The sequence below is a fragment of the Schizosaccharomyces japonicus genome (genome assembly GCF_000149845.2).
Source record: "Schizosaccharomyces japonicus yFS275 unplaced genomic scaffold supercont5.2, whole genome shotgun sequence".
NCBI lineage: Eukaryota > Fungi > Ascomycota > Schizosaccharomycetes > Schizosaccharomycetales > Schizosaccharomycetaceae > Schizosaccharomyces > Schizosaccharomyces japonicus.
In genome coordinates, this window is record NW_011627861.1 from 2815277 (window position 1) to 2832360 (window position 17084).

Here is a 17084-nt window from a genome sequence, read left to right on the forward strand (position 1 = left end):
GTAATTCGTAGAAAACATCAGCTACTACTGTTTCAGACTGACGAGGGCTGTGTCGATCACGAAGATCATGCAGATCCATACAACTTTAATATTCACCACCAAATCTGCCTAACACTTATTAGCACAGAGGGACTCCAAACAGCAAGTTGTTATTTTTAGGAAAGCAATTGTACGCTTACTCTAAGGTTTTGTGGCACTTGCAAGACTCTACAAAGAGCAAAACAAAAAACTTAATTGAATTAAAAAATCCTCGTCTCTAGTTGAACGCGTTTGGAACAGTTTTTCCAATTTTTAATTTGTTTCCCCTTCTTGGGAACAAAACTGCGTCTCAGTCATTTTTATACAATTGAAAGAATTGATTTATTCATCACTTACAAATCTCGTCGTTTATTTTGTTCATTATGTCTAATACAGCGATTCCTTCTTTAGAAGACATTGTGCATCAGAAACGACAACGCGAGGAAGAACGTGCACGGCCAAAATTCTTGTCAAAGGCAGAGCGTGCAAAACTTGCCATCCAAAGACGCGAACAACAAGTTCAGGAGCAAAGAGCGCGGCTCGATACACAGAGACAAGCCTTGCATTTAGCTAATGGACAAACGAATAATGGCCGGGAAAACGATTCCTCCTCTACTCGCTCGAGAAGTCCAGCGATTTCCGAGAAAACACAGAGTTCACACAACATTACTGAAAGTGAAACCACCACAGCAGCTTCAACAGAATCGGCCGACGATCCAGACTGGACAATTAAGCAGCGATACATGGGAATAAAGCCTCCTGTAAAGAAAAAACGAAGAAATGCCGACAAAAAGTTTGTATTTGATTGGGATACATCAGATGATACATCCGCGTCGGCCTTACCAAATGATAGCCATGATCAACTTGGTGTGTTCGGACGGGGGAAATTGGGTGGATTTGATGAAACCGAAATACGTAAAACACAGCAACACGAAGCATTGATTCAGCGGTTGCTTAAAGGTTCGCCGGAGGATCAACGGCGAGCCCATATGCTGATTGAACAGCAAAAAAGAAAAACAAAAAAGGTCGACTGGGACGATGTTCCTTGGTACCAAAAGCCACTGGAAGCTATGAAGCCACGAGATTGGCGAATTTTAAAAGAAGATTTTGGTATTTCAGTCAAAGGCGACAACTTGCCAAATCCTTTACGTAACTGGGAAGAGTCTTCTTTACCCGAAAAGGTTCAGGCTACGCTGAAAAAAGTTAAGTACAAGGAACCAAGTGCTATCCAAAGAGCAGCTATTCCTCTTTTGCTACAACGAAACGACATCATTGGTATTGCTGAAACCGGTAGTGGTAAAACAGCAGCCTTTGTCATTCCCTTAGTAACACACATATCGCGGTTGCCTGCTTTGGACGATACAAATATGCACCTTGGTCCTTATGCCATTATTCTAGCACCCACTCGTGAATTGGCACAACAAATTCAAGTCGAGGCAAGCAAGTTTTCCGAACCACTCGGTCTTCGGTGCGTTGCCGTTGTGGGTGGACATGCTTTTGAAGAACAATCCTTTCAAATGAGCCAGGGAGCTCATATTGTTGTGGCCACACCCGGTCGACTTGTCGATTGTTTGGAACGCCGTGTGTTTGTGCTTAGTCAATGCTACTTTGTCGTCATGGATGAAGCCGATCGAATGGTTGATATGGGTTTTGAAGAAGATGTGAACAAGGCTCTCACAAGCCTACCACCTTCAGGCCATGATGATGACGAGGCTATGGTAGCCGGAGAGGATCTTTTACGATCCACAAGACCTACTCGAGCTCGTCAAACGGTTATGTTCAGTGCTACCCTGCCCACCAGAGTGGAGAATCTTGCTAAAAGGTACCTGAATAAGCCCATCATGCTTACCATTGGCACCATTGGTCAAGCTGTTGACCGTGTTGAACAGCGCGTAGAGATGATCGCCGACGATGCCAAGCGGAGAAAGCGTTTGGAAGAAATCTTAAACACTAATCGCTATGCTCCACCCATCGTCGTGTTTGTCAACTTGAAACGCAATTGCGAGTCTTTGGCCAAGGCTCTTTACAACATGGGTTGGCGTGTGGTAACCCTACATGGCAGTAAAAGTCAAGAACAGCGTGAACGCGCAATTGAGCAATTGCGCAATCACTCCGCTGATATCCTCGTTGCTACCGATTTGGCTGGTAGAGGTATCGATATTCCTAATGTTTCGCTCGTCGTCAATTACAACATGGCCAAATCCATCGAAGATTATACGCATCGTATCGGACGTACCGGCCGTGCTGGAAAACACGGTACGGCCATCACGTTCTTGGGTCCCGAGGATACAGGTGTGTACTACGACTTGCGACTCATGTTGAGCAAAAGTGCCAACAGCCACATACCCGAAGAGCTGCGGCGACATGAAGCAGCTCTTGCCCGTCCGAACATTGTGCTCTAGCCGGCACGAGTTCTCTGATACGCCTTACCTTGACACACACACACACATTCACCCGATTCACACTATCCTTCTGTACTATACCATAACAAAGGTCACCGTTCTCTCACCCGACACCATCGTCTTTGAGGAAAACGAAACAAGCGTTTCTTCTTCATTACAGATCTAGGGTATTGGCAAGCCAAGTTGTATATCATCATCAGTGCATATCCTTGGGCAAAAGTGAGAGTTAACTGGGTATACTCACCACAGTACAAATTGGCGTGTCCATTTGTTGCAAACGCTTTTTCTGCAGTCTCCATGAGCAAACTCGTCGTGCCCGAAAGGAATCCCCTTGTGTGAAAGTCCATTTCTTCGTACATATGATCTTTCAAAGACAACTTAGTCTTGTCTTCCCTTGACGAGTCTTTTCATACACTTGTCCTTCGAAATCACATAAACAACGCAACCCCAACCACTTATACAATCGCGGTCTATTGCGTTCAGCAGGGCTTGCGAAATCGTTTCAAAGAGATCTTCGGGTTCAAGATCAGGTTCATAAAGGTCTTCACAAATACCGTACAAGTGATCGGACGCAGTACCACTCACGGCAAAGTCTTTAGCAAAGTCGATACAGCCAATCGAGTCGAATCCACAGATGAAAGGCTCGTTCGTTTTCGAGAGACCCGCAACAATGGGGAACGTAAAATAAGGAGCGAATCTGTTTGTTGTTAGCAAAAGGGGACACCAAATTGTCTACCGCGACCAGGCCCAAACTCACCTTTTTTCATAAAGAGTGGATGATACAAGGTTGGCAAATGTTTTTGGTTCAATCTGACGCTCTTCTCTTAGCTTGTACATATTGATTTTGTAACGAAAAAGCTCGTGAAGCGTCTGAACATCTGTGGCCAGGCCAGTAAGACCCAAGTATGTTTTTTCGGTCATAGAGAAGATTTTAGGGAAGTTGTTCGTCAAAGAAACAGATTGTGCACCAAGACGAAGATCCGAGGCAATCGCCACGCACTCTTTCCCGACCATGGCGATGCATGATCCACCGTTATATTCCATAATACTCATTTTGCCGACTGTTTGCTTGGTTGTGTCCAGGAGAGGCAGACACGGTGTCGTGTAGGAGAACGCGTGGGGGATGTGGGGGATGTAATTAGGAAGAGAGCAATGTGGGATTGTGTGGGATTGTGTGGGATTGTGTGGGATTTCATGGGGGCTTGATGGTTTACCGTGGTGCCCCACACACCCCACATATATCCCACAAGACCATTGTCAAACGAGCACCGCCTCATGCCTGACTCTTCTTCTCCAATGGACTATTACAAAGTGCTAGGCGTCGATTCGTCGGCAACAGATGCTGAGATACGCAGAGCGTACAAAATTGCAGCATTGGAAACGCATCCAGATCGCGTCCCGGTGGCCGAGCGCGAAACTGCTAATCGTCGGTTCCAACAGGTGAATGAAGCGTATTATGTGCTGAGTGACCGTTCGAGACGCCGTGATTACGATAGACAACGTGCAGAGACCAACTCGACATCCGGAGCGACTGGTGCAGCGGGTGCAGGAGCGAATCCGTTTGGTTTCCAGAGCTCGTTCACCGAAGAGCAATTTCGACGCATGTACAACGACTTGTTCGCAGAAACACAGCCCTCAGAAGGAAAACCAGGCCGTTTATGGACAGTTCTGGGTGGTCTTTCAGGCACAGTGATTGGTTTCATCACGTTTAACGTGCCCGGTGCTCTTGCTGGTTCTGTAGCTGGTGCCAAACTTGGCCACATTCGGGACACTCACGGAAAGAGCGTGTACGATGTCTTCAAGAGTCTTCCTGCCGCCGACAGAGCCCGTGTTCTTACTGAAATGTTGCAATTCCTTTTGAGCCATCGCAAGCCAATTTAGCTCATCAGGACGCGACGCGCGCGACGGATTTGCGACTACCACCTGTCGATCATTGCCCGCGACGCTGCTTCATTAAGCTTAAGCTTAAGCTTCTTTGCTTAAGCGATTTATGACGTTTACGATTGATGTAATGATTGGAACACTATGATTTAATGACTATGACGTGAGGGTGATAGCTTCAGGGTCAAGGCCCCAGAGCTAGAAAATGAACGTGCACGCTACACACTACTCAATTCACTACACATACCATGGGTACTGTTGAAAAGCGCACAGTTGAAACCTGTGCGGGATTACCAGGTGCTCATCCTATGCATACTCACAATCAGCCGTCTGTAGGACGATCCGCGTCCATGAGAGCGTATTACGGTGGTCGTGTTCATGAAGACCACCCAGCAGCTCACAGTGCTGCCAAATCCTCCGCTAAAGCTCCTGTTTCAATGACTACCAACACCGCCGTCATCGAATCTCCTACGGACCCTGCTGTGAAATCGGGAGCTCTCAATGTAAACGGCTTAGATGGCCCTCAGAGAACTTCAGCTGCCTCCCGAGTCGCGTATACTGCCAACTCGCGGGCTCCTATGCCTACTGGAAGAAAAGAAATCCCTACCTACAATTTCAACGCTAATCATGCCGCTATGAATGCTCAGGCTCGTGCACGAACCTCACATAATGACTACCAGTCCCAACGACCTCCCTCCGACTCGATGCCACTGCATCCTGAGTGTGCTTCTGCTGCCGCTCGCTCCATAGCTATTCATCACCAAATTGCCACGGCTCCAGCACCTTCACACCGCGTGGAAACACACAAGTATCCGGTTCACTCCGCTGCCATGGCGGCAAAGTCTGTTACACGCAACGATGAATTGGATTCCGGAAAGCAACGAGTTCATAAAAAGGCTACGGTGGCACAGGACATGCATGCTCAGAATGCAGCTCAAATGGCGAAGAACACGTCGAAGACCCGTGCAGAGGTTCAGCAATCGGGCGACGGCGACACATACATGGGTACTGAGGTTTCAAAGCCCATAAGCAGCATCGCCGCCGCTTCCTATGCAGCTGCAAAGAAGAGAACAAACCAGGAAATCAGCACGGGCCAGGATCTGGAAAGACAGGAGATTGACGAAAAGGCTCGGTACCAACTGCGCAATCTCGGCATGCCCGACACCATTACACACTATCGCCAGCTGCATGACGGTGCTCAAGAGAGCTTCGACAGCGTTCCTGAGCGTGAAGGAGGCTACGATGGCCGTACGCAAATGAACGTGACCGCTGCCGCTGCTGCCGTCAAAGGTCGGAAGCCAGGCTCCTATGTGCCAATGACGAATGTGGGACAAGAGCAAGACGTTTACGCTGCCGAGCGTGTTGCCAACAGTTACAATTTACCTGCTGCCTCTAAAGCTTTGAAAGAATACGAACTGAGTCCGGAGAGTTTTGCTCGTCCTCCCGAAGGTTTCGACACACAGGACCCCGAGCAAAGTGCAATTGCGCGTGTTCGTGATATGAAGCTTGATGTGCCTCGCATCAGAACCAGGGTGCAGTCTGAGATCGGCAACCGTGATGGTCGCAGTGCAGCGGCGGCAGCGCATGCTGGTCAATATGAAGCTAGCACCCAAAGAGCCGCAGCTTATGTTCCTCCTGTAAGCACATTGCGCCGTAATCGCTCCACGTACGGAAACGCAGCTGCTGCAAACGCGTATGCCTACAGTGGAGTGCCCGCTGTTGTCGAACCTTCCGCTATGGCTGGGCAAGGCGCCAATGCCGCATTGTCACATCCTCGTCGTACAGTTACGTTTATCGGTGACGAGGGTGAAGTTGCCAGACGTGTTCAGCGCGATATGTCTACATTCTCCTCGAACATGCGAACGCTGCCTCAGCGATCATCAATGGACGCTACGCAGGTGGCCGTTGCTGCCAATCGCAATCACCGCGCGTCGATGGCCAATATTGATGCTCGTATAGTAGCCGATTCTGGACCATTAGCTATGCAAACAGATCCGGAAGAGTTGCGCAGGCTGGAAGAGCGTCTGGCTGCTGCGCGGGTTGACGACAACGAAATGCTCATTAACATCGGAGGCGGTAGCACAATCAGCCCAGAGGAACTCGAGATTATCGCCCGCCGACATGTGGATCCTATGGTGGACGAACTGAGTGAGCGTGCTGCAGCCGATCGCCTTGCTAAGGAACAACAAATCGAAGCGAAACGTGCTAAGAAGGAGGCAAAAGAAATCGAGAAGGCTCGTAAGAAGGGAGGAAAAGCGTTTGCGCAAGGAATCAAAACATAAGCAAATTGTTGGAGATCCACAGGTGCAGCAATTTATTGCCGAAAGCACACGCTCGCGATAAGGAAGACTTGGCTGAACAGCCTGCGGCATTACCACTTTCAGTTCCCGCGATTGCTGAGCATGTACAGCCGCAGTCTCAAGAGAGTCGCTCCATCTCGTCCTTTGGAAACGCACCTGTGGGTGTGGGTGGAGTGCCTCACGAACCTTACAATATGCCTGCTACTGATCAGGATACTATGAACCATGAGCGTTTCGTAGACCAGAATGTTGCGCATACGGTGGAGCTCCAAGCTCCCACGCATCCTCATCCCGAACCTTTGCGGGCGCATGCTTCAGGTATCAATCTGGACGTTTTACAGCGTGTTGAGGAAGGTGATACGGGACATGTCCAAACAACAGAAATTACAGCCGACGGTGGTGTTTCTGCGAGGCCTGTAGATGATGATTATGGTAGAACTAATGATGAACAAACTGATGTCGCTGGAGCGGCCTCTTTCTCTCCGAACAACGAACCTCCGGCCATAATCCAAGAAAGCAAGCCACGCGTGCAAGTCGATGACATCGTGGACGAAGGCTTCAGCACCGGTGCTGCTGCTGCTCACAACCACGACGATGCTTTAGGGGCAAGTCGTGAACCTGCGCACACAGATGCCACTGCTACGACTGCGGATGGAGACAATCTCGACTACCACGTTTCGCAATCAACTCATATCGATGACGGATACGGCACCGCTAGTACTACAGAATCAAACACGTACGACGGAGTTCAAAGACCGGCGCCTGTTGAAGCATCAAAGGCTGCAAACGCCGCTCAAAACCCTGCAAATGTTGGGACCACGGCAGCAGCCGCTGCTAATACTGCAGCTGCTGAAGCCCCAGTTTCAGCAAACGCCGACGAATTCACCAATCCGCAACCTGCCGGGATGAACGTCGGCGGCAGTTCTGTTGGGCTTGCCGGTGCAGCGGTCCCGATGCAACACGCAAACCCAGAAGACGTTTTGGGAAAAGAGAAGACAAAGTCACCTATCCAGTGGATCAAGACCAAGCTTCGGACCCGTCGTAACAAGAAGGCCTCCAAGCGCGCCTTGGAAGGGGGTGTAGCTCACGACGACTTGAACGCTCCAGGAAACGTCGGTAGAGTATCCATAGACACTCCGATGGAAGCTGCTGTTCCCGACGCAGCGGCATCGAAAAATCCGCAGCCATGGAATCCGATGCCTCGGCGTTACCGCTTCACCCTGCAATCGCTCCCACAACAACCTCTCCTGAAAGAGCGATTGAAAGAGAGTCGTCAGAGCACGTTGCGCCCGATGTTGCTGTGAAGGAGGAAACGCGTTCTCCTCCTCCTGTCTTTGACGAAACAACAACAGCAACCAAACCGGCGGCTGCGGCTGCAGTCTCAGAGTCTACAGGGCTCGACGAGGGTGCTCCTTCCCATGCCACACTGACACAAACGGCTACGATCACGAGCGACACAGATGGAGTGGAGCAGGTCGTTGACCGAGGAACGCACGACGTCGATGCCCTCGTCATTGGTCGCAGTGGCACTCAGTTGCAGGGGAAATCTACTGCTACAGCTGCTACCAGCGGTGCCGTCACCAAGCAAGGCCGTTCGCAAGTCGACGAGCCGCAACCTTCTGTGATTGATCACTTTCCTCGTGCAACCTCATCGATGACCAACAAGGGGGCCTTCCAAGAGGACCTGTAATATCTATCTACACATGAACTGAATTGCAAGAAAACACATTCGTCCGTTCGTGGGGAATAAGTGCCTCAATAATTACTACAGCAGTCTGCTCAAGGGGCGGGCCGCATGTATTGCGCAGTCAGTACCAGCGACCGGTTTCGTTGCTGTCGAGCCCCGGTTCTACATCTCCTTTTTAATTTACCCGTGTCTAGGGCTTCTGTGTAAGCCAAGCTATGCGGAGCACGGTGCACCATCCTATTCCTCCGGAGACTCGTTCCTGCAGGCCGAATGGATCAGCGTGTGTGTGTGCATGTGCGTGGGAGGATCGCCTACTCCATGAGGCCTGTTTTTGCCCTTGCTTATGATTTTTATTGTCTGTCTCTTGTTTATAGCGGAGAGAATGCGTGACGGATTCTGTTTTTGAGCAGTATGCACTGCAGACCGACGCATTCTCATCCGTAGTAACTGCTTAATCTGTATGCTTATAGTAGGAATATATTAATGCAAAGCCGGCCAAGCGCCGCTGTTAACAAACAGAGTCTGCGGCAGTAGTGCCAGCAGGACGAGCTGTTCCCACTAGCGACGAAGCGTCCCCAGCGCATGTCCCAGCGCATATCCCAGTGCATACCCCATCCCATCCATCCCGCCTTTTGTTCTCGTCCCTGCGGCAGTTCTACTCGCTCTCCCTCTCTCCTCCCTCTCCCTCTCCCTCGTCTCTCCCTCGTCTCTCTCCCACTTGCCGTCCTGACCTCCCGCTGTCCAGTCCTGCGTCTGCTGCGGCAGTTGCACCACGGCACCCCCTTCAGTACCAGCCCCCACGGCCCCCACAAACACAGGTTGCTGACGTAACGCATGACGTGTCGCGCGATGCGGGAGCCGTGACGAGTAGTTAGGTAGAAGCGGAACGGCTGTCGGTCACTTTTAAGTTGTCATTTCCCAATAACGCCGAACGCTCAGTGCAGGCTTCTCGCACTCCTTTTTAACGTTAATTTGTGTGAATTTGCTTTCTCTTGCCTTCGAGAGTACCACAGCTGAATTCTCCGACCCTGGTTACGTAAGTACGTTTTTTTCCGGCTCTTGTGCGTAAAGTTTTGAGAGAAACAACTGGTTCATTAGGTAATCCGTGCACCTGTCCGCGATATGTGAGCATTAGGACGGGCGGGATGACGAGAGCCCGCTGTGGCAGGGGCAGGATGCAGGATGTTCGATACGGCTGAACCTTAACAGCCGAGGAGTTAACGACGGGAACGTGAAAGTGTTGCCCGCTAGACGAACAGGGACTATTGCTGTTGCTACTTCTCCTACTGGCCGGCGGTGTATTAAAGCACTTAAACACCAAAACACTAACTAGTGCCGGCAGGGGCTGGTCACCGGCACTTGGGACTTGTCCGAGCAGCTCGTACCCTGTGTGCGTCCTAAGTAGTAGTGTTCTGTGGGACACTGCCGGTCTGGCCCGGCCTTGGTCACGCATGCAGCGATAACCCAGACCCGCATCGAGGTTTCATCGAAGGTTCATCGAAGTCTAGTCTCACCGAAGTTATCATCCGTATATCGCCCCTTCGTCCTTTTCCATGGCGTCTGGCACTTGTGTACTTCCGTCGATGCCTACGAGCACCTGATTACACACTGCTTCCGGCTCGTCCCCCTCTTCCTGCCTTTTTATGTTTCACTCTTTCGCTCTCTTTCTCTCTCCCATCCATCCTTCCTCCTCCCTCCCTCGATACCCCTCTGTCTCTGCTCTGTCTCACACACACACACACACTCGGCCTTCCCTCCGTCTCCCTCGTGTCCCTGCTAACAAGCTCCTAGTTCACGCCAAACAAGTCGCCTTGTTCCTGGTCGTTTCCCTTTATTTATACACACGTAGAGCGGTCGCCGTAAAACTGCGATTGTCTGCGAATTGTTTCGGCGTATCTGATTGCTGCGGCTTGATTGCAGTCGCAATTGCCCATTAAGCTTCGCTATCGAAAATGACTGGCTACTACAGCGAGGAAAAGGTGCACAGACATTCTGAGCGCCAGCATGGTCGGCGGTTCCGCAAGATGGGATTGGTCTACTTCGCCATGCCATTGATCACAACGCTCATGTGGACCATTGGTCTGATTGTGTTGCTTTGTCTGTGGAGAGTCCAAGACCGCTGGCACACCCCAGGGGAGCCAGACCCTGTGTACATTAGCGACATGGGTGCATACACCAAGGGGTTTTTCGTCCCGATGTGCGCCGTTACCGGCGGGTTCTTTCTGATTACGATGTTTGTGATTCGTTTCGCACGACATCGTCGTCTCTTGTACCCCGACCGCTACATTGCAGAGCCCGTGCTGGGGTACACCAGCATCTTTTTCGCGGCTTGTGCCTGTTCGTGCCTGATCGGCCTGGCCGTTCGTGATGACGTCCATCACGACGACCAGCATTGGAAGTTCACAGTGGCCTTCATTGTGACGATGTTTGTGTCGGCCGCTGCCAATGTCATGGAGTGGTTCATCATGCTGCACTTTTTCTCCTACAGCCGCTACATCTGCTGGACGACCTGGACCAAGCTGGTGGTTCTCGTGCTCGGCATCATCTGCGCCATTTGCTTTGGCGGTCTCAAGAGCCGCCATCGCTCGCGGGCTGCTCGGTTCGAATGGACGACGGCGTTCTTTTTGTCGCTTTTCTACGCATGTCTGTGTGCTGATCTGTCGCCCACATGTAAGCCCGGTCGCTTTCCCAACTACAAATTGCAGTCTGCCTACAAGCAGCGGAATTCTGTGGCCACCGACATTCTCCCGCAGCATGACATGCCGCCCCCAGCCGGCGATGTCGAGGCTGGTTACGGCGAGAATCTTGCCCGACCTGCCCCTCCGTTTGCCAGCAATGAGCAAGAGGAGTCGAACGCAACCAGCTCCGGCCAGACTTCCTTTATTTCGCTGCCTCCAGCCGCAGTTGCTCCTCAGGGCCGTGTGTCTGGGGATGCGGCTTTCCCTGCCGCTCCCAGAGCCCCTGCTGCTGCTGCTGCCGCCGCTTCAGCGGCCGTTGCGACCGAGATGCCCGCCGAACCCAGAGCTGTGCAGGTCGCAGCATAGAAAAAATGGTAGACACACGCGCGCCGGATGTGTTCGGCAGGTGTGTCATGTAACGGATTACACACACCGGCATTGATTACGCCCAAGCAACATACACTTACACCGAGTTTGTTGTGTCTGGTCCGTTCCAAGCCCTCTCTCTTGTCTTGCTATATAAGTGACAGGCACGTTTGTCCCCTCCCTTCTAAGGCTGCGTCCACTTTCTTGCAAGCAGTCCCTACATTTTGATTACTCTTAGTGGCGATTCCTTTCACACTTGTTTCCTTTTCCCTTCCCCCTCTTCCCTAGCCTTCTCTACCTTCAAAACCGACTTTCCTTCATCGATGCTTGTTGTGAAAAAAAGGCGACGGCATTCGTCCGCGCAATTATTCTTGCAAAAAAAACTGCCTCTAGAGCAGCGCATCTTCCGTGCAGGACTACTCATTGTATATTCAAGTGTCTTTTAATATTGGTCCTGCAATGTCTTCTTCTTTTTTCTTTATACAATTTTTCTACATTTTTTTTTCATGCGTGTATTTATGAACGCACTTTTATAAAGTTCAATACAATTGTTATAACTAGTGAAAGCGGTAAATGAACTGGGCTGAGCTGAGCTGTCAATGAGGACGGCTTGCAGCTGGTTTGCGTTCTGTCTTGTTTTTTTTTTTTTCAATGTTGTTTTGTTTCTTCCACCTCCTCCTCACGCGTAGCGCGTTTTCATTTAACCTTAATTCCCTTCCTCCACCACATACCCACCAGCAGCTCTGTTAATACTCGCCGAGTCCCACCCACCCTTCACCATCACATGCCACCCAGTGCTGAAAAGACAAAGTATGTGAAATTCTGCGCCGATTGTTACTAACAGAACGCAGCTTCGAACTCGTTCGAAGTATAGAACCCATCTATGCTGGCGGACCAGTCGCGTTCGCGTCCAACGCGCGACTTTTAGCAACGAGTCTGAATGAACGTGTCATCGTGTCTCACGTCGACACAGGAGAACGGCTCTGCGTTATTGAGAAGGACGAGGACGACTACACGACTGCTCTCGCCCTTACTAGCGACGGTTCACGACTAGTGGTCGCCTCGAGGTCTCGTCTCGTCAGCATTTATGATGTCGCTACTTCACGCCGTCTTCGCTCCATTAAGGCTCACGAGGCACCGGTTATTGTGATGAAAATTGATCCTACAGACACTCTTTTGGCCACTGGTGGTGCAGAAGGTCTTGTTAAGGTGTGGGATCTGGCAGGCGGTTTTGCTACTCATTCTCTCCGTGGCCATGGCGGTGTGGTCAGTGCTCTGGCATTCGGCAAGGTTGAGGATGCATGGATCCTTGCTTCTGGAGCAGATGACACGCGTATTCGGATCTGGGACCTTGCAACTAGTCGGTCGACGGCTTCGTTCGAGGGACACTCAAGTACTGTTCGGGGACTCGTGTTCACCGACAATGGAAAATTCCTTGTGAGTGGTTCTCGAGACAAAACAATCCTCGTCTGGAACGTTCAGACTCGGAAGCTGGCTCGAACGATTCCTGCGCTGTACAGCATTGAAGCCATCGGTTGGATGGAAGGGGTCTCGACGGAGGATTCCTCTAAAAAACTGCTCTACGCTGCAGGCGAAAACAACATCATCGGTGTGTGGGATGTCTACGACGGTAAGCGTGTAGACAACGCGTCCGCCTCCATCCTCGATGAGTCTGTGAGCATTATCGATCTGTTGGATATGGGCGACGGTACTGCCTTGTCTGTTCATTCTGACCATGGGCTTCTTGTGCGTCGGTATGTCGAGGACAGCGAAACTGTGGCTGTCGAGAGAAAGCTTCACGGCTCGTTCGATGAAGTGATCGATTGTACATGGCTCGACGGCGGGAATCTGGCCGTTGCAACGAATACCGAAACCGTTGATGTCATTTCTGAAGATGGCACCCGCGTCGTCGCCATGCTTCAAGGACACGAAGACATAATTCTGGCGTTGGATGCAAGCCAAGACGGTCACTGGTTAGTCACTGGTGCAAAGGATAACACAGCTCGTCTTTGGCGTATTGATGCTGCTGCTGGCTCGTACGAGTGCGTTCGAGTGTTCACCGGCCACACTGCTACCGTGACTGCAGTAGGTTTGGGACCTCTGAACGATGAAGGTATTCCAAAGTTCGTTGTTTCTGCGTCACAAGACCGTACGCTTAAGTTGTATGACTTGGAAAAAATGGATAGCAGTAACAGCACAAGAGCCTTGTGGACGTCCAAGGCTCATGACCGTGATATCAACGCTGTCAGTGTCTCTCCTGATGGCAAAATAATTGCTACAGCTAGTCAAGACAAAACGATCAAGCTCTGGGATGCCGCCCTGGGTGACGTTTTGGGTCTGCTTCGTGGGCATCGTCGTGGTGTTTGGAGCTGCTGTTTCAGTCGGTATGGCAAGCTTTTGGCTAGTGGAAGCGGTGACAATACGCTCCGCGTTTGGAACTACGAGGAACAGCGTTGTGTACGCACGTTTGAAGGACACACGGCTGCCATTCTTAAAATCGCCTTCATTAGCGAAGGCACCCAGTTGGCCACGGCCGGTGCTGATGGTCTTGTAAAAATTTGGTCCATAAAATCTGGTGAATGTGTTACTACATTGGACAACCATGAAGACCGCGTGTGGGCATTGACTGCCAGAGATGAAGGATCACTCATTGTCTCAGGTGGTGCTGATGCCGTCCTGAACGTTTGGCGCGATTTCACAGAACAGCACGCTGCGAAGCTGGCTGCTGAGTATGAACGCCAAGTGGAGGAGGAGCAGACACTTTCTAACTACATTCTCACGGAGGATTGGAAAAACGCAATTGCTCTTGCTTTGTCTCTTGACCGTCCTCTTGGTCTGTTACGACTGTTCGAGCGGGTCATCTCTGGCCGCCAAGAGGCAAATAGCTACCTGGGAATCCGCGAGGTCGATGAAGTGTTGTCGCATTTGGATGACTCTCAGTTGACAACACTTTTACTTCGGATTCGTGATTGGAATACAAATGCAAAGACGAGTCTTGTTGCGCAACGCCTCTTGCACATCATCTTACATGCATATGAACCTGCTCACATCCTTCGTATTCCCAACATTAAATCTATTCTGGACGCGATGGTCCCTTACACTCAACGGCATCTGAATCGGGTTGAGGACCTTGTGGAGGACTCCTACATCGTGGACTACGTTCTTTAAAATGCGAAAAGTTGATAGACGCATCATTTTTGTGGATTACGGTTATGTTTTTTTTTCAAGGTTTTGAGGACGTAAGTCAATTAGAGACTCTGTCATGTTTCAAAAAGCAAACACTCGGTTTGCACAACAAGTTAATAGCTTCGCGTTTACTGATAAAGGAATCGGATCTTTATGCAAAGCTGCATATTATTTTCAATGGTCTTTTGGTTATTAATACTGTTTTGTTTTTTTCTATGCAATTGAGAGGGAGAGTACATACGTGAATCATTATACGTTACAGTCATTGTAGAGGTGAGAAGGAGGAGGGGGCTGTTTGCAATGTGTTCAATTGATACACACTTTGTGCCTCGACAGAACACTTGCTTGAGTTCATAAGCTGAGTTCACCGGGCATCATCAAACTTTAAATCCAATTTGGTTGTTGTATTTCCTTCTAGCTTGTGCGACAAACCCGGTAATTATATCTGTTGCAGCTGCTTGGCCTGCCATTTTACTCATAAACCTATATAGTGGATTCTGAAACTCATAAGCGACACTTAGTTCAACACGTGAACGGTTATTGCTAGATTCGTGTATCTGCCATTGTGTTTTTAAATACGAGAACAACTTGTGATGGGACGCATCTGCTAAAACTGTCAACTTTTCTGGGTTACACTGCACCTTGCTATCAAACGTTTCCGAAAACCCCCGAAATCCAATTGTTAAATCGGCTGTGGTTGGCAAGTTTGTTTTCTCGTCTCGAGTGGTAACTTTTGAATCCTGACAGAAGGGAACGAACTCCTTGTAAGTGTCTATATCGCTTACGACGCTGAACAAAAACTTCGGTGGAAACGACATCAATCTCGACGTCGTAAACGTCTGAAAAAGGAGCGGGGTACACCGAAAGGACATGAATACTCGTTTAGCTCTCTTTATTCTGTTATTTCGTTGGTGGAATGCGTTGTGGGTCCAAACGTTTTTTCAGCCAGACGAGTTTTACCAAGCTTTAGAAATTGCTCATAACTTTGTTTATGGAACTGGTTTTGTGTCTTGGGAATGGCGTGAAGGAATCCGTTCGGCTGCTCATCCTTTACTGTTTGCACTCGTTTATAAATGTCTGAATCTGTTGCACCTGGATACAGTAAACAGTATTTTTGTTGCTGCTCCGAAGCTCGTTCAAGGCACCTTTGCTGCTATAACAGATGTAGCAACTTTTGAGTTTGCCAAGGTTCGCTTTGGAAGAAGAGCAGCCGTGTGGGCATTGGTCTGCAGCTTGCTCTCCTTTTTCAATGCTTATGTGTCAGTACGGACATTCTCAAGCTCTTTGGAGACAACATTGACGGTGCTCATGTTTTGGCAATGGGAACTCTGGCAGAAAGCGATGAAAAGTCGAAGCACTGAGAACGTCAAGATACGACACCTACTTTTGTTTTCTCTTTTCTTTTTGCTGGGTTTTATTATTCGACCTACAAATGCACTTTTTGCCATACCAATAGGTTTAGAATGGTTGTACCGTCTGAAGAAGTTTTCATTCCGAACCTTTTTTCCCTCAACATTATCTATTGTCGCCTGTTTGGTGCTGGTAACTGGACTGTTTCTTTTGAACGTGTACTTGGATACTTGGTTCTATAGCCGTAACATTGTTCCGTTAATATCGTTTCTCAAATTCAATGTGGCTTCAGGGAAATCGGCGATATATGGCATTAATACATGGCATTATTATTTAACACAGGGTCTTCCTCTTATCTGCGGTTTTATGTTGCCATTCGTATTGCTTGGAATGACCGGCAGGGATTATGTCAGAGTTTTAAGCATTCTCGCTCCCTTTTCTTTGCTGGCACACAAGGAAGTGCGCTTTGTGTACCCACTGTCACCAATTCTGCTAAGTGCTGCTGGCTATTGTATCTCCCGTTGCATTAGTCGTATCCGTCGTCAAAAGATTGCGCTTGTAATCTTTTTGTTACACTCCTTCATAGCTTTCTTTTTGTGCCGTGTACACCAAGCTGGCGTTATTGAAGTTATGCCTACATTGAAACAGCTGGCAGATGCGAATACTACGGGTGTATTATTAATGCCGTGTCATTCAACTCCATGGCAATCTCATTTACATTCCACTTTAGCCGAAACTAACTGGAGGTTTTTAACGTGCGAGCCTTCCGAATATCCTTCGGGTGAAGACATTCGTTTTTATGAAGACATGAGCGCCTACCTAGATGCATGGGAAAACTGGCCGGATTATTTAGTCATCTTTGAAGAGCGACGTCCAGCTTTAGAAGCATACTTTGCCGCTCATAATCTTGCATATACTCAGCGTGCGAGATTTTTTAACAGTTATATTCATGACGATTCTCGTAGAACAGGAGACGTTACAGTTCTTCGGGCTTTACGAAATAATGTGAACTCGGTCAACAACTGAGTGAACACACATAGGCATCATATTCCTCTTTTAGGTTTGAAAAAAAGAAAAGGAAAAAAGCAGTAGAGTTGTTATCGCTCACTCTCTACTGCTTTTTTGTTTTAATAATTTACGTATTAGCTAAAAGCATCATTTTATCATTCATCATATTACAGTAAACGGAATCAATGACTTGTTACGAACAGTATTT

At 49.3% G+C, this 17084-nt stretch overlaps 8 protein-coding genes across 8 annotated transcripts; 6 read left to right on the forward strand and 2 right to left on the reverse strand.

Annotated features, from left to right (window-relative positions):
* Positions 1-401: 401 nt before the first annotated feature.
* SJAG_04230 (U5 snRNP-associated protein Prp28) lies at positions 402-2420 on the forward strand (the record flags this gene model as incomplete). Its single annotated transcript, XM_002175313.1, has 1 exon — positions 402-2420. The coding sequence occupies one exon, from the start codon at positions 402-404 to the stop codon at positions 2418-2420; it is 2019 nt and encodes a 672-aa protein (XP_002175349.1).
* Positions 2421-2539: 119 nt separating this feature from the next.
* SJAG_04229 (20S proteasome component beta 3) lies at positions 2540-3522 on the reverse strand. Its single transcript, XM_002175312.2, has 2 exons — positions 3178-3522; positions 2540-3117 (listed from the first exon to the last, which is right to left on the reverse strand). The coding sequence occupies exons 1-2, from the start codon at positions 3471-3473 to the stop codon at positions 2799-2801; spliced, it is 615 nt and encodes a 204-aa protein (XP_002175348.1). The 5' UTR covers positions 3474-3522; the 3' UTR covers positions 2540-2798.
* Positions 3523-3695: 173 nt separating this feature from the next.
* Positions 3696-4301, forward strand: SJAG_04228 (DNAJ domain-containing protein; the record flags this gene model as incomplete). Its single annotated transcript, XM_002175311.1, has 1 exon — positions 3696-4301. One exon carries the CDS (start codon positions 3696-3698, stop codon positions 4299-4301), a length of 606 nt encoding a protein of 201 aa, XP_002175347.1.
* Positions 4302-4549: 248 nt separating this feature from the next.
* Positions 4550-8291, forward strand: SJAG_04227 (fungal protein; the record flags this gene model as incomplete). Its single annotated transcript, XM_002175310.2, has 3 exons — positions 4550-6558; positions 6612-7717; positions 7786-8291. 3 exons carry the CDS (start codon positions 4550-4552, stop codon positions 8289-8291), a joined length of 3621 nt encoding a protein of 1206 aa, XP_002175346.2.
* A 1461-nt stretch (positions 8292-9752) lies between these two features.
* Positions 9753-11952, forward strand: SJAG_04225 (plasma membrane protein). The gene has a single exon (XM_002175309.2). The coding sequence runs from the start codon at positions 10241-10243 to the stop codon at positions 11330-11332; it is 1092 nt and encodes a 363-aa protein (XP_002175345.1). The 5' UTR covers positions 9753-10240; the 3' UTR covers positions 11333-11952.
* Positions 11953-12052: 100 nt separating this feature from the next.
* On the forward strand, positions 12053-14745 carry SJAG_04224 (U3 snoRNP-associated protein Utp13). The gene is made up of 2 exons (XM_002175308.2): positions 12053-12142; positions 12184-14745. The coding sequence occupies exons 1-2, from the start codon at positions 12117-12119 to the stop codon at positions 14498-14500; spliced, it is 2343 nt and encodes a 780-aa protein (XP_002175344.1). The 5' UTR covers positions 12053-12116; the 3' UTR covers positions 14501-14745.
* A 150-nt stretch (positions 14746-14895) lies between these two features.
* SJAG_04223 (ubiquinone binding protein Coq10) lies at positions 14896-15390 on the reverse strand (the record flags this gene model as incomplete). Its single annotated transcript, XM_002175306.1, has 1 exon — positions 14896-15390. One exon carries the CDS (start codon positions 15388-15390, stop codon positions 14896-14898), a length of 495 nt encoding a protein of 164 aa, XP_002175342.1.
* Positions 15389-16894, forward strand: SJAG_05327 (pig-B; the record flags this gene model as incomplete). The annotated part of the gene is made up of 1 exon (XM_002175307.1): positions 15389-16894. The coding sequence occupies one exon, from the start codon at positions 15389-15391 to the stop codon at positions 16892-16894; it is 1506 nt and encodes a 501-aa protein (XP_002175343.1).
* Positions 16895-17084: the final 190 nt, after the last annotated feature.

What these genes read in the sequence shown, in the direction of transcription:
- SJAG_04229 (XM_002175312.2), bottom strand. Translation starts at nt 3,473, where the DNA reads ATGAGTATTATGGAATATAACGGTGGATCATGCATCGCCATGGTCGGG. An exon ending in TCCACTCTTTATGAAAAAAG is followed by an intron (nt 3,118 to 3,177) that starts GTGAGTTTGGGC and finishes AACAACAAACAG; the next exon opens with ATTCGCTCCTTATTTTACGT.
- SJAG_04225 (XM_002175309.2), top strand. Translation starts at nt 10,241, where the DNA reads ATGACTGGCTACTACAGCGAGGAAAAGGTGCACAGACATTCTGAGCGC.
- SJAG_04224 (XM_002175308.2), top strand. Translation starts at nt 12,117, where the DNA reads ATGCCACCCAGTGCTGAAAAGACAAA. An exon ending in CCCAGTGCTGAAAAGACAAA is followed by an intron (nt 12,143 to 12,183) that starts GTATGTGAAATT and finishes AACAGAACGCAG; the next exon opens with CTTCGAACTCGTTCGAAGTA.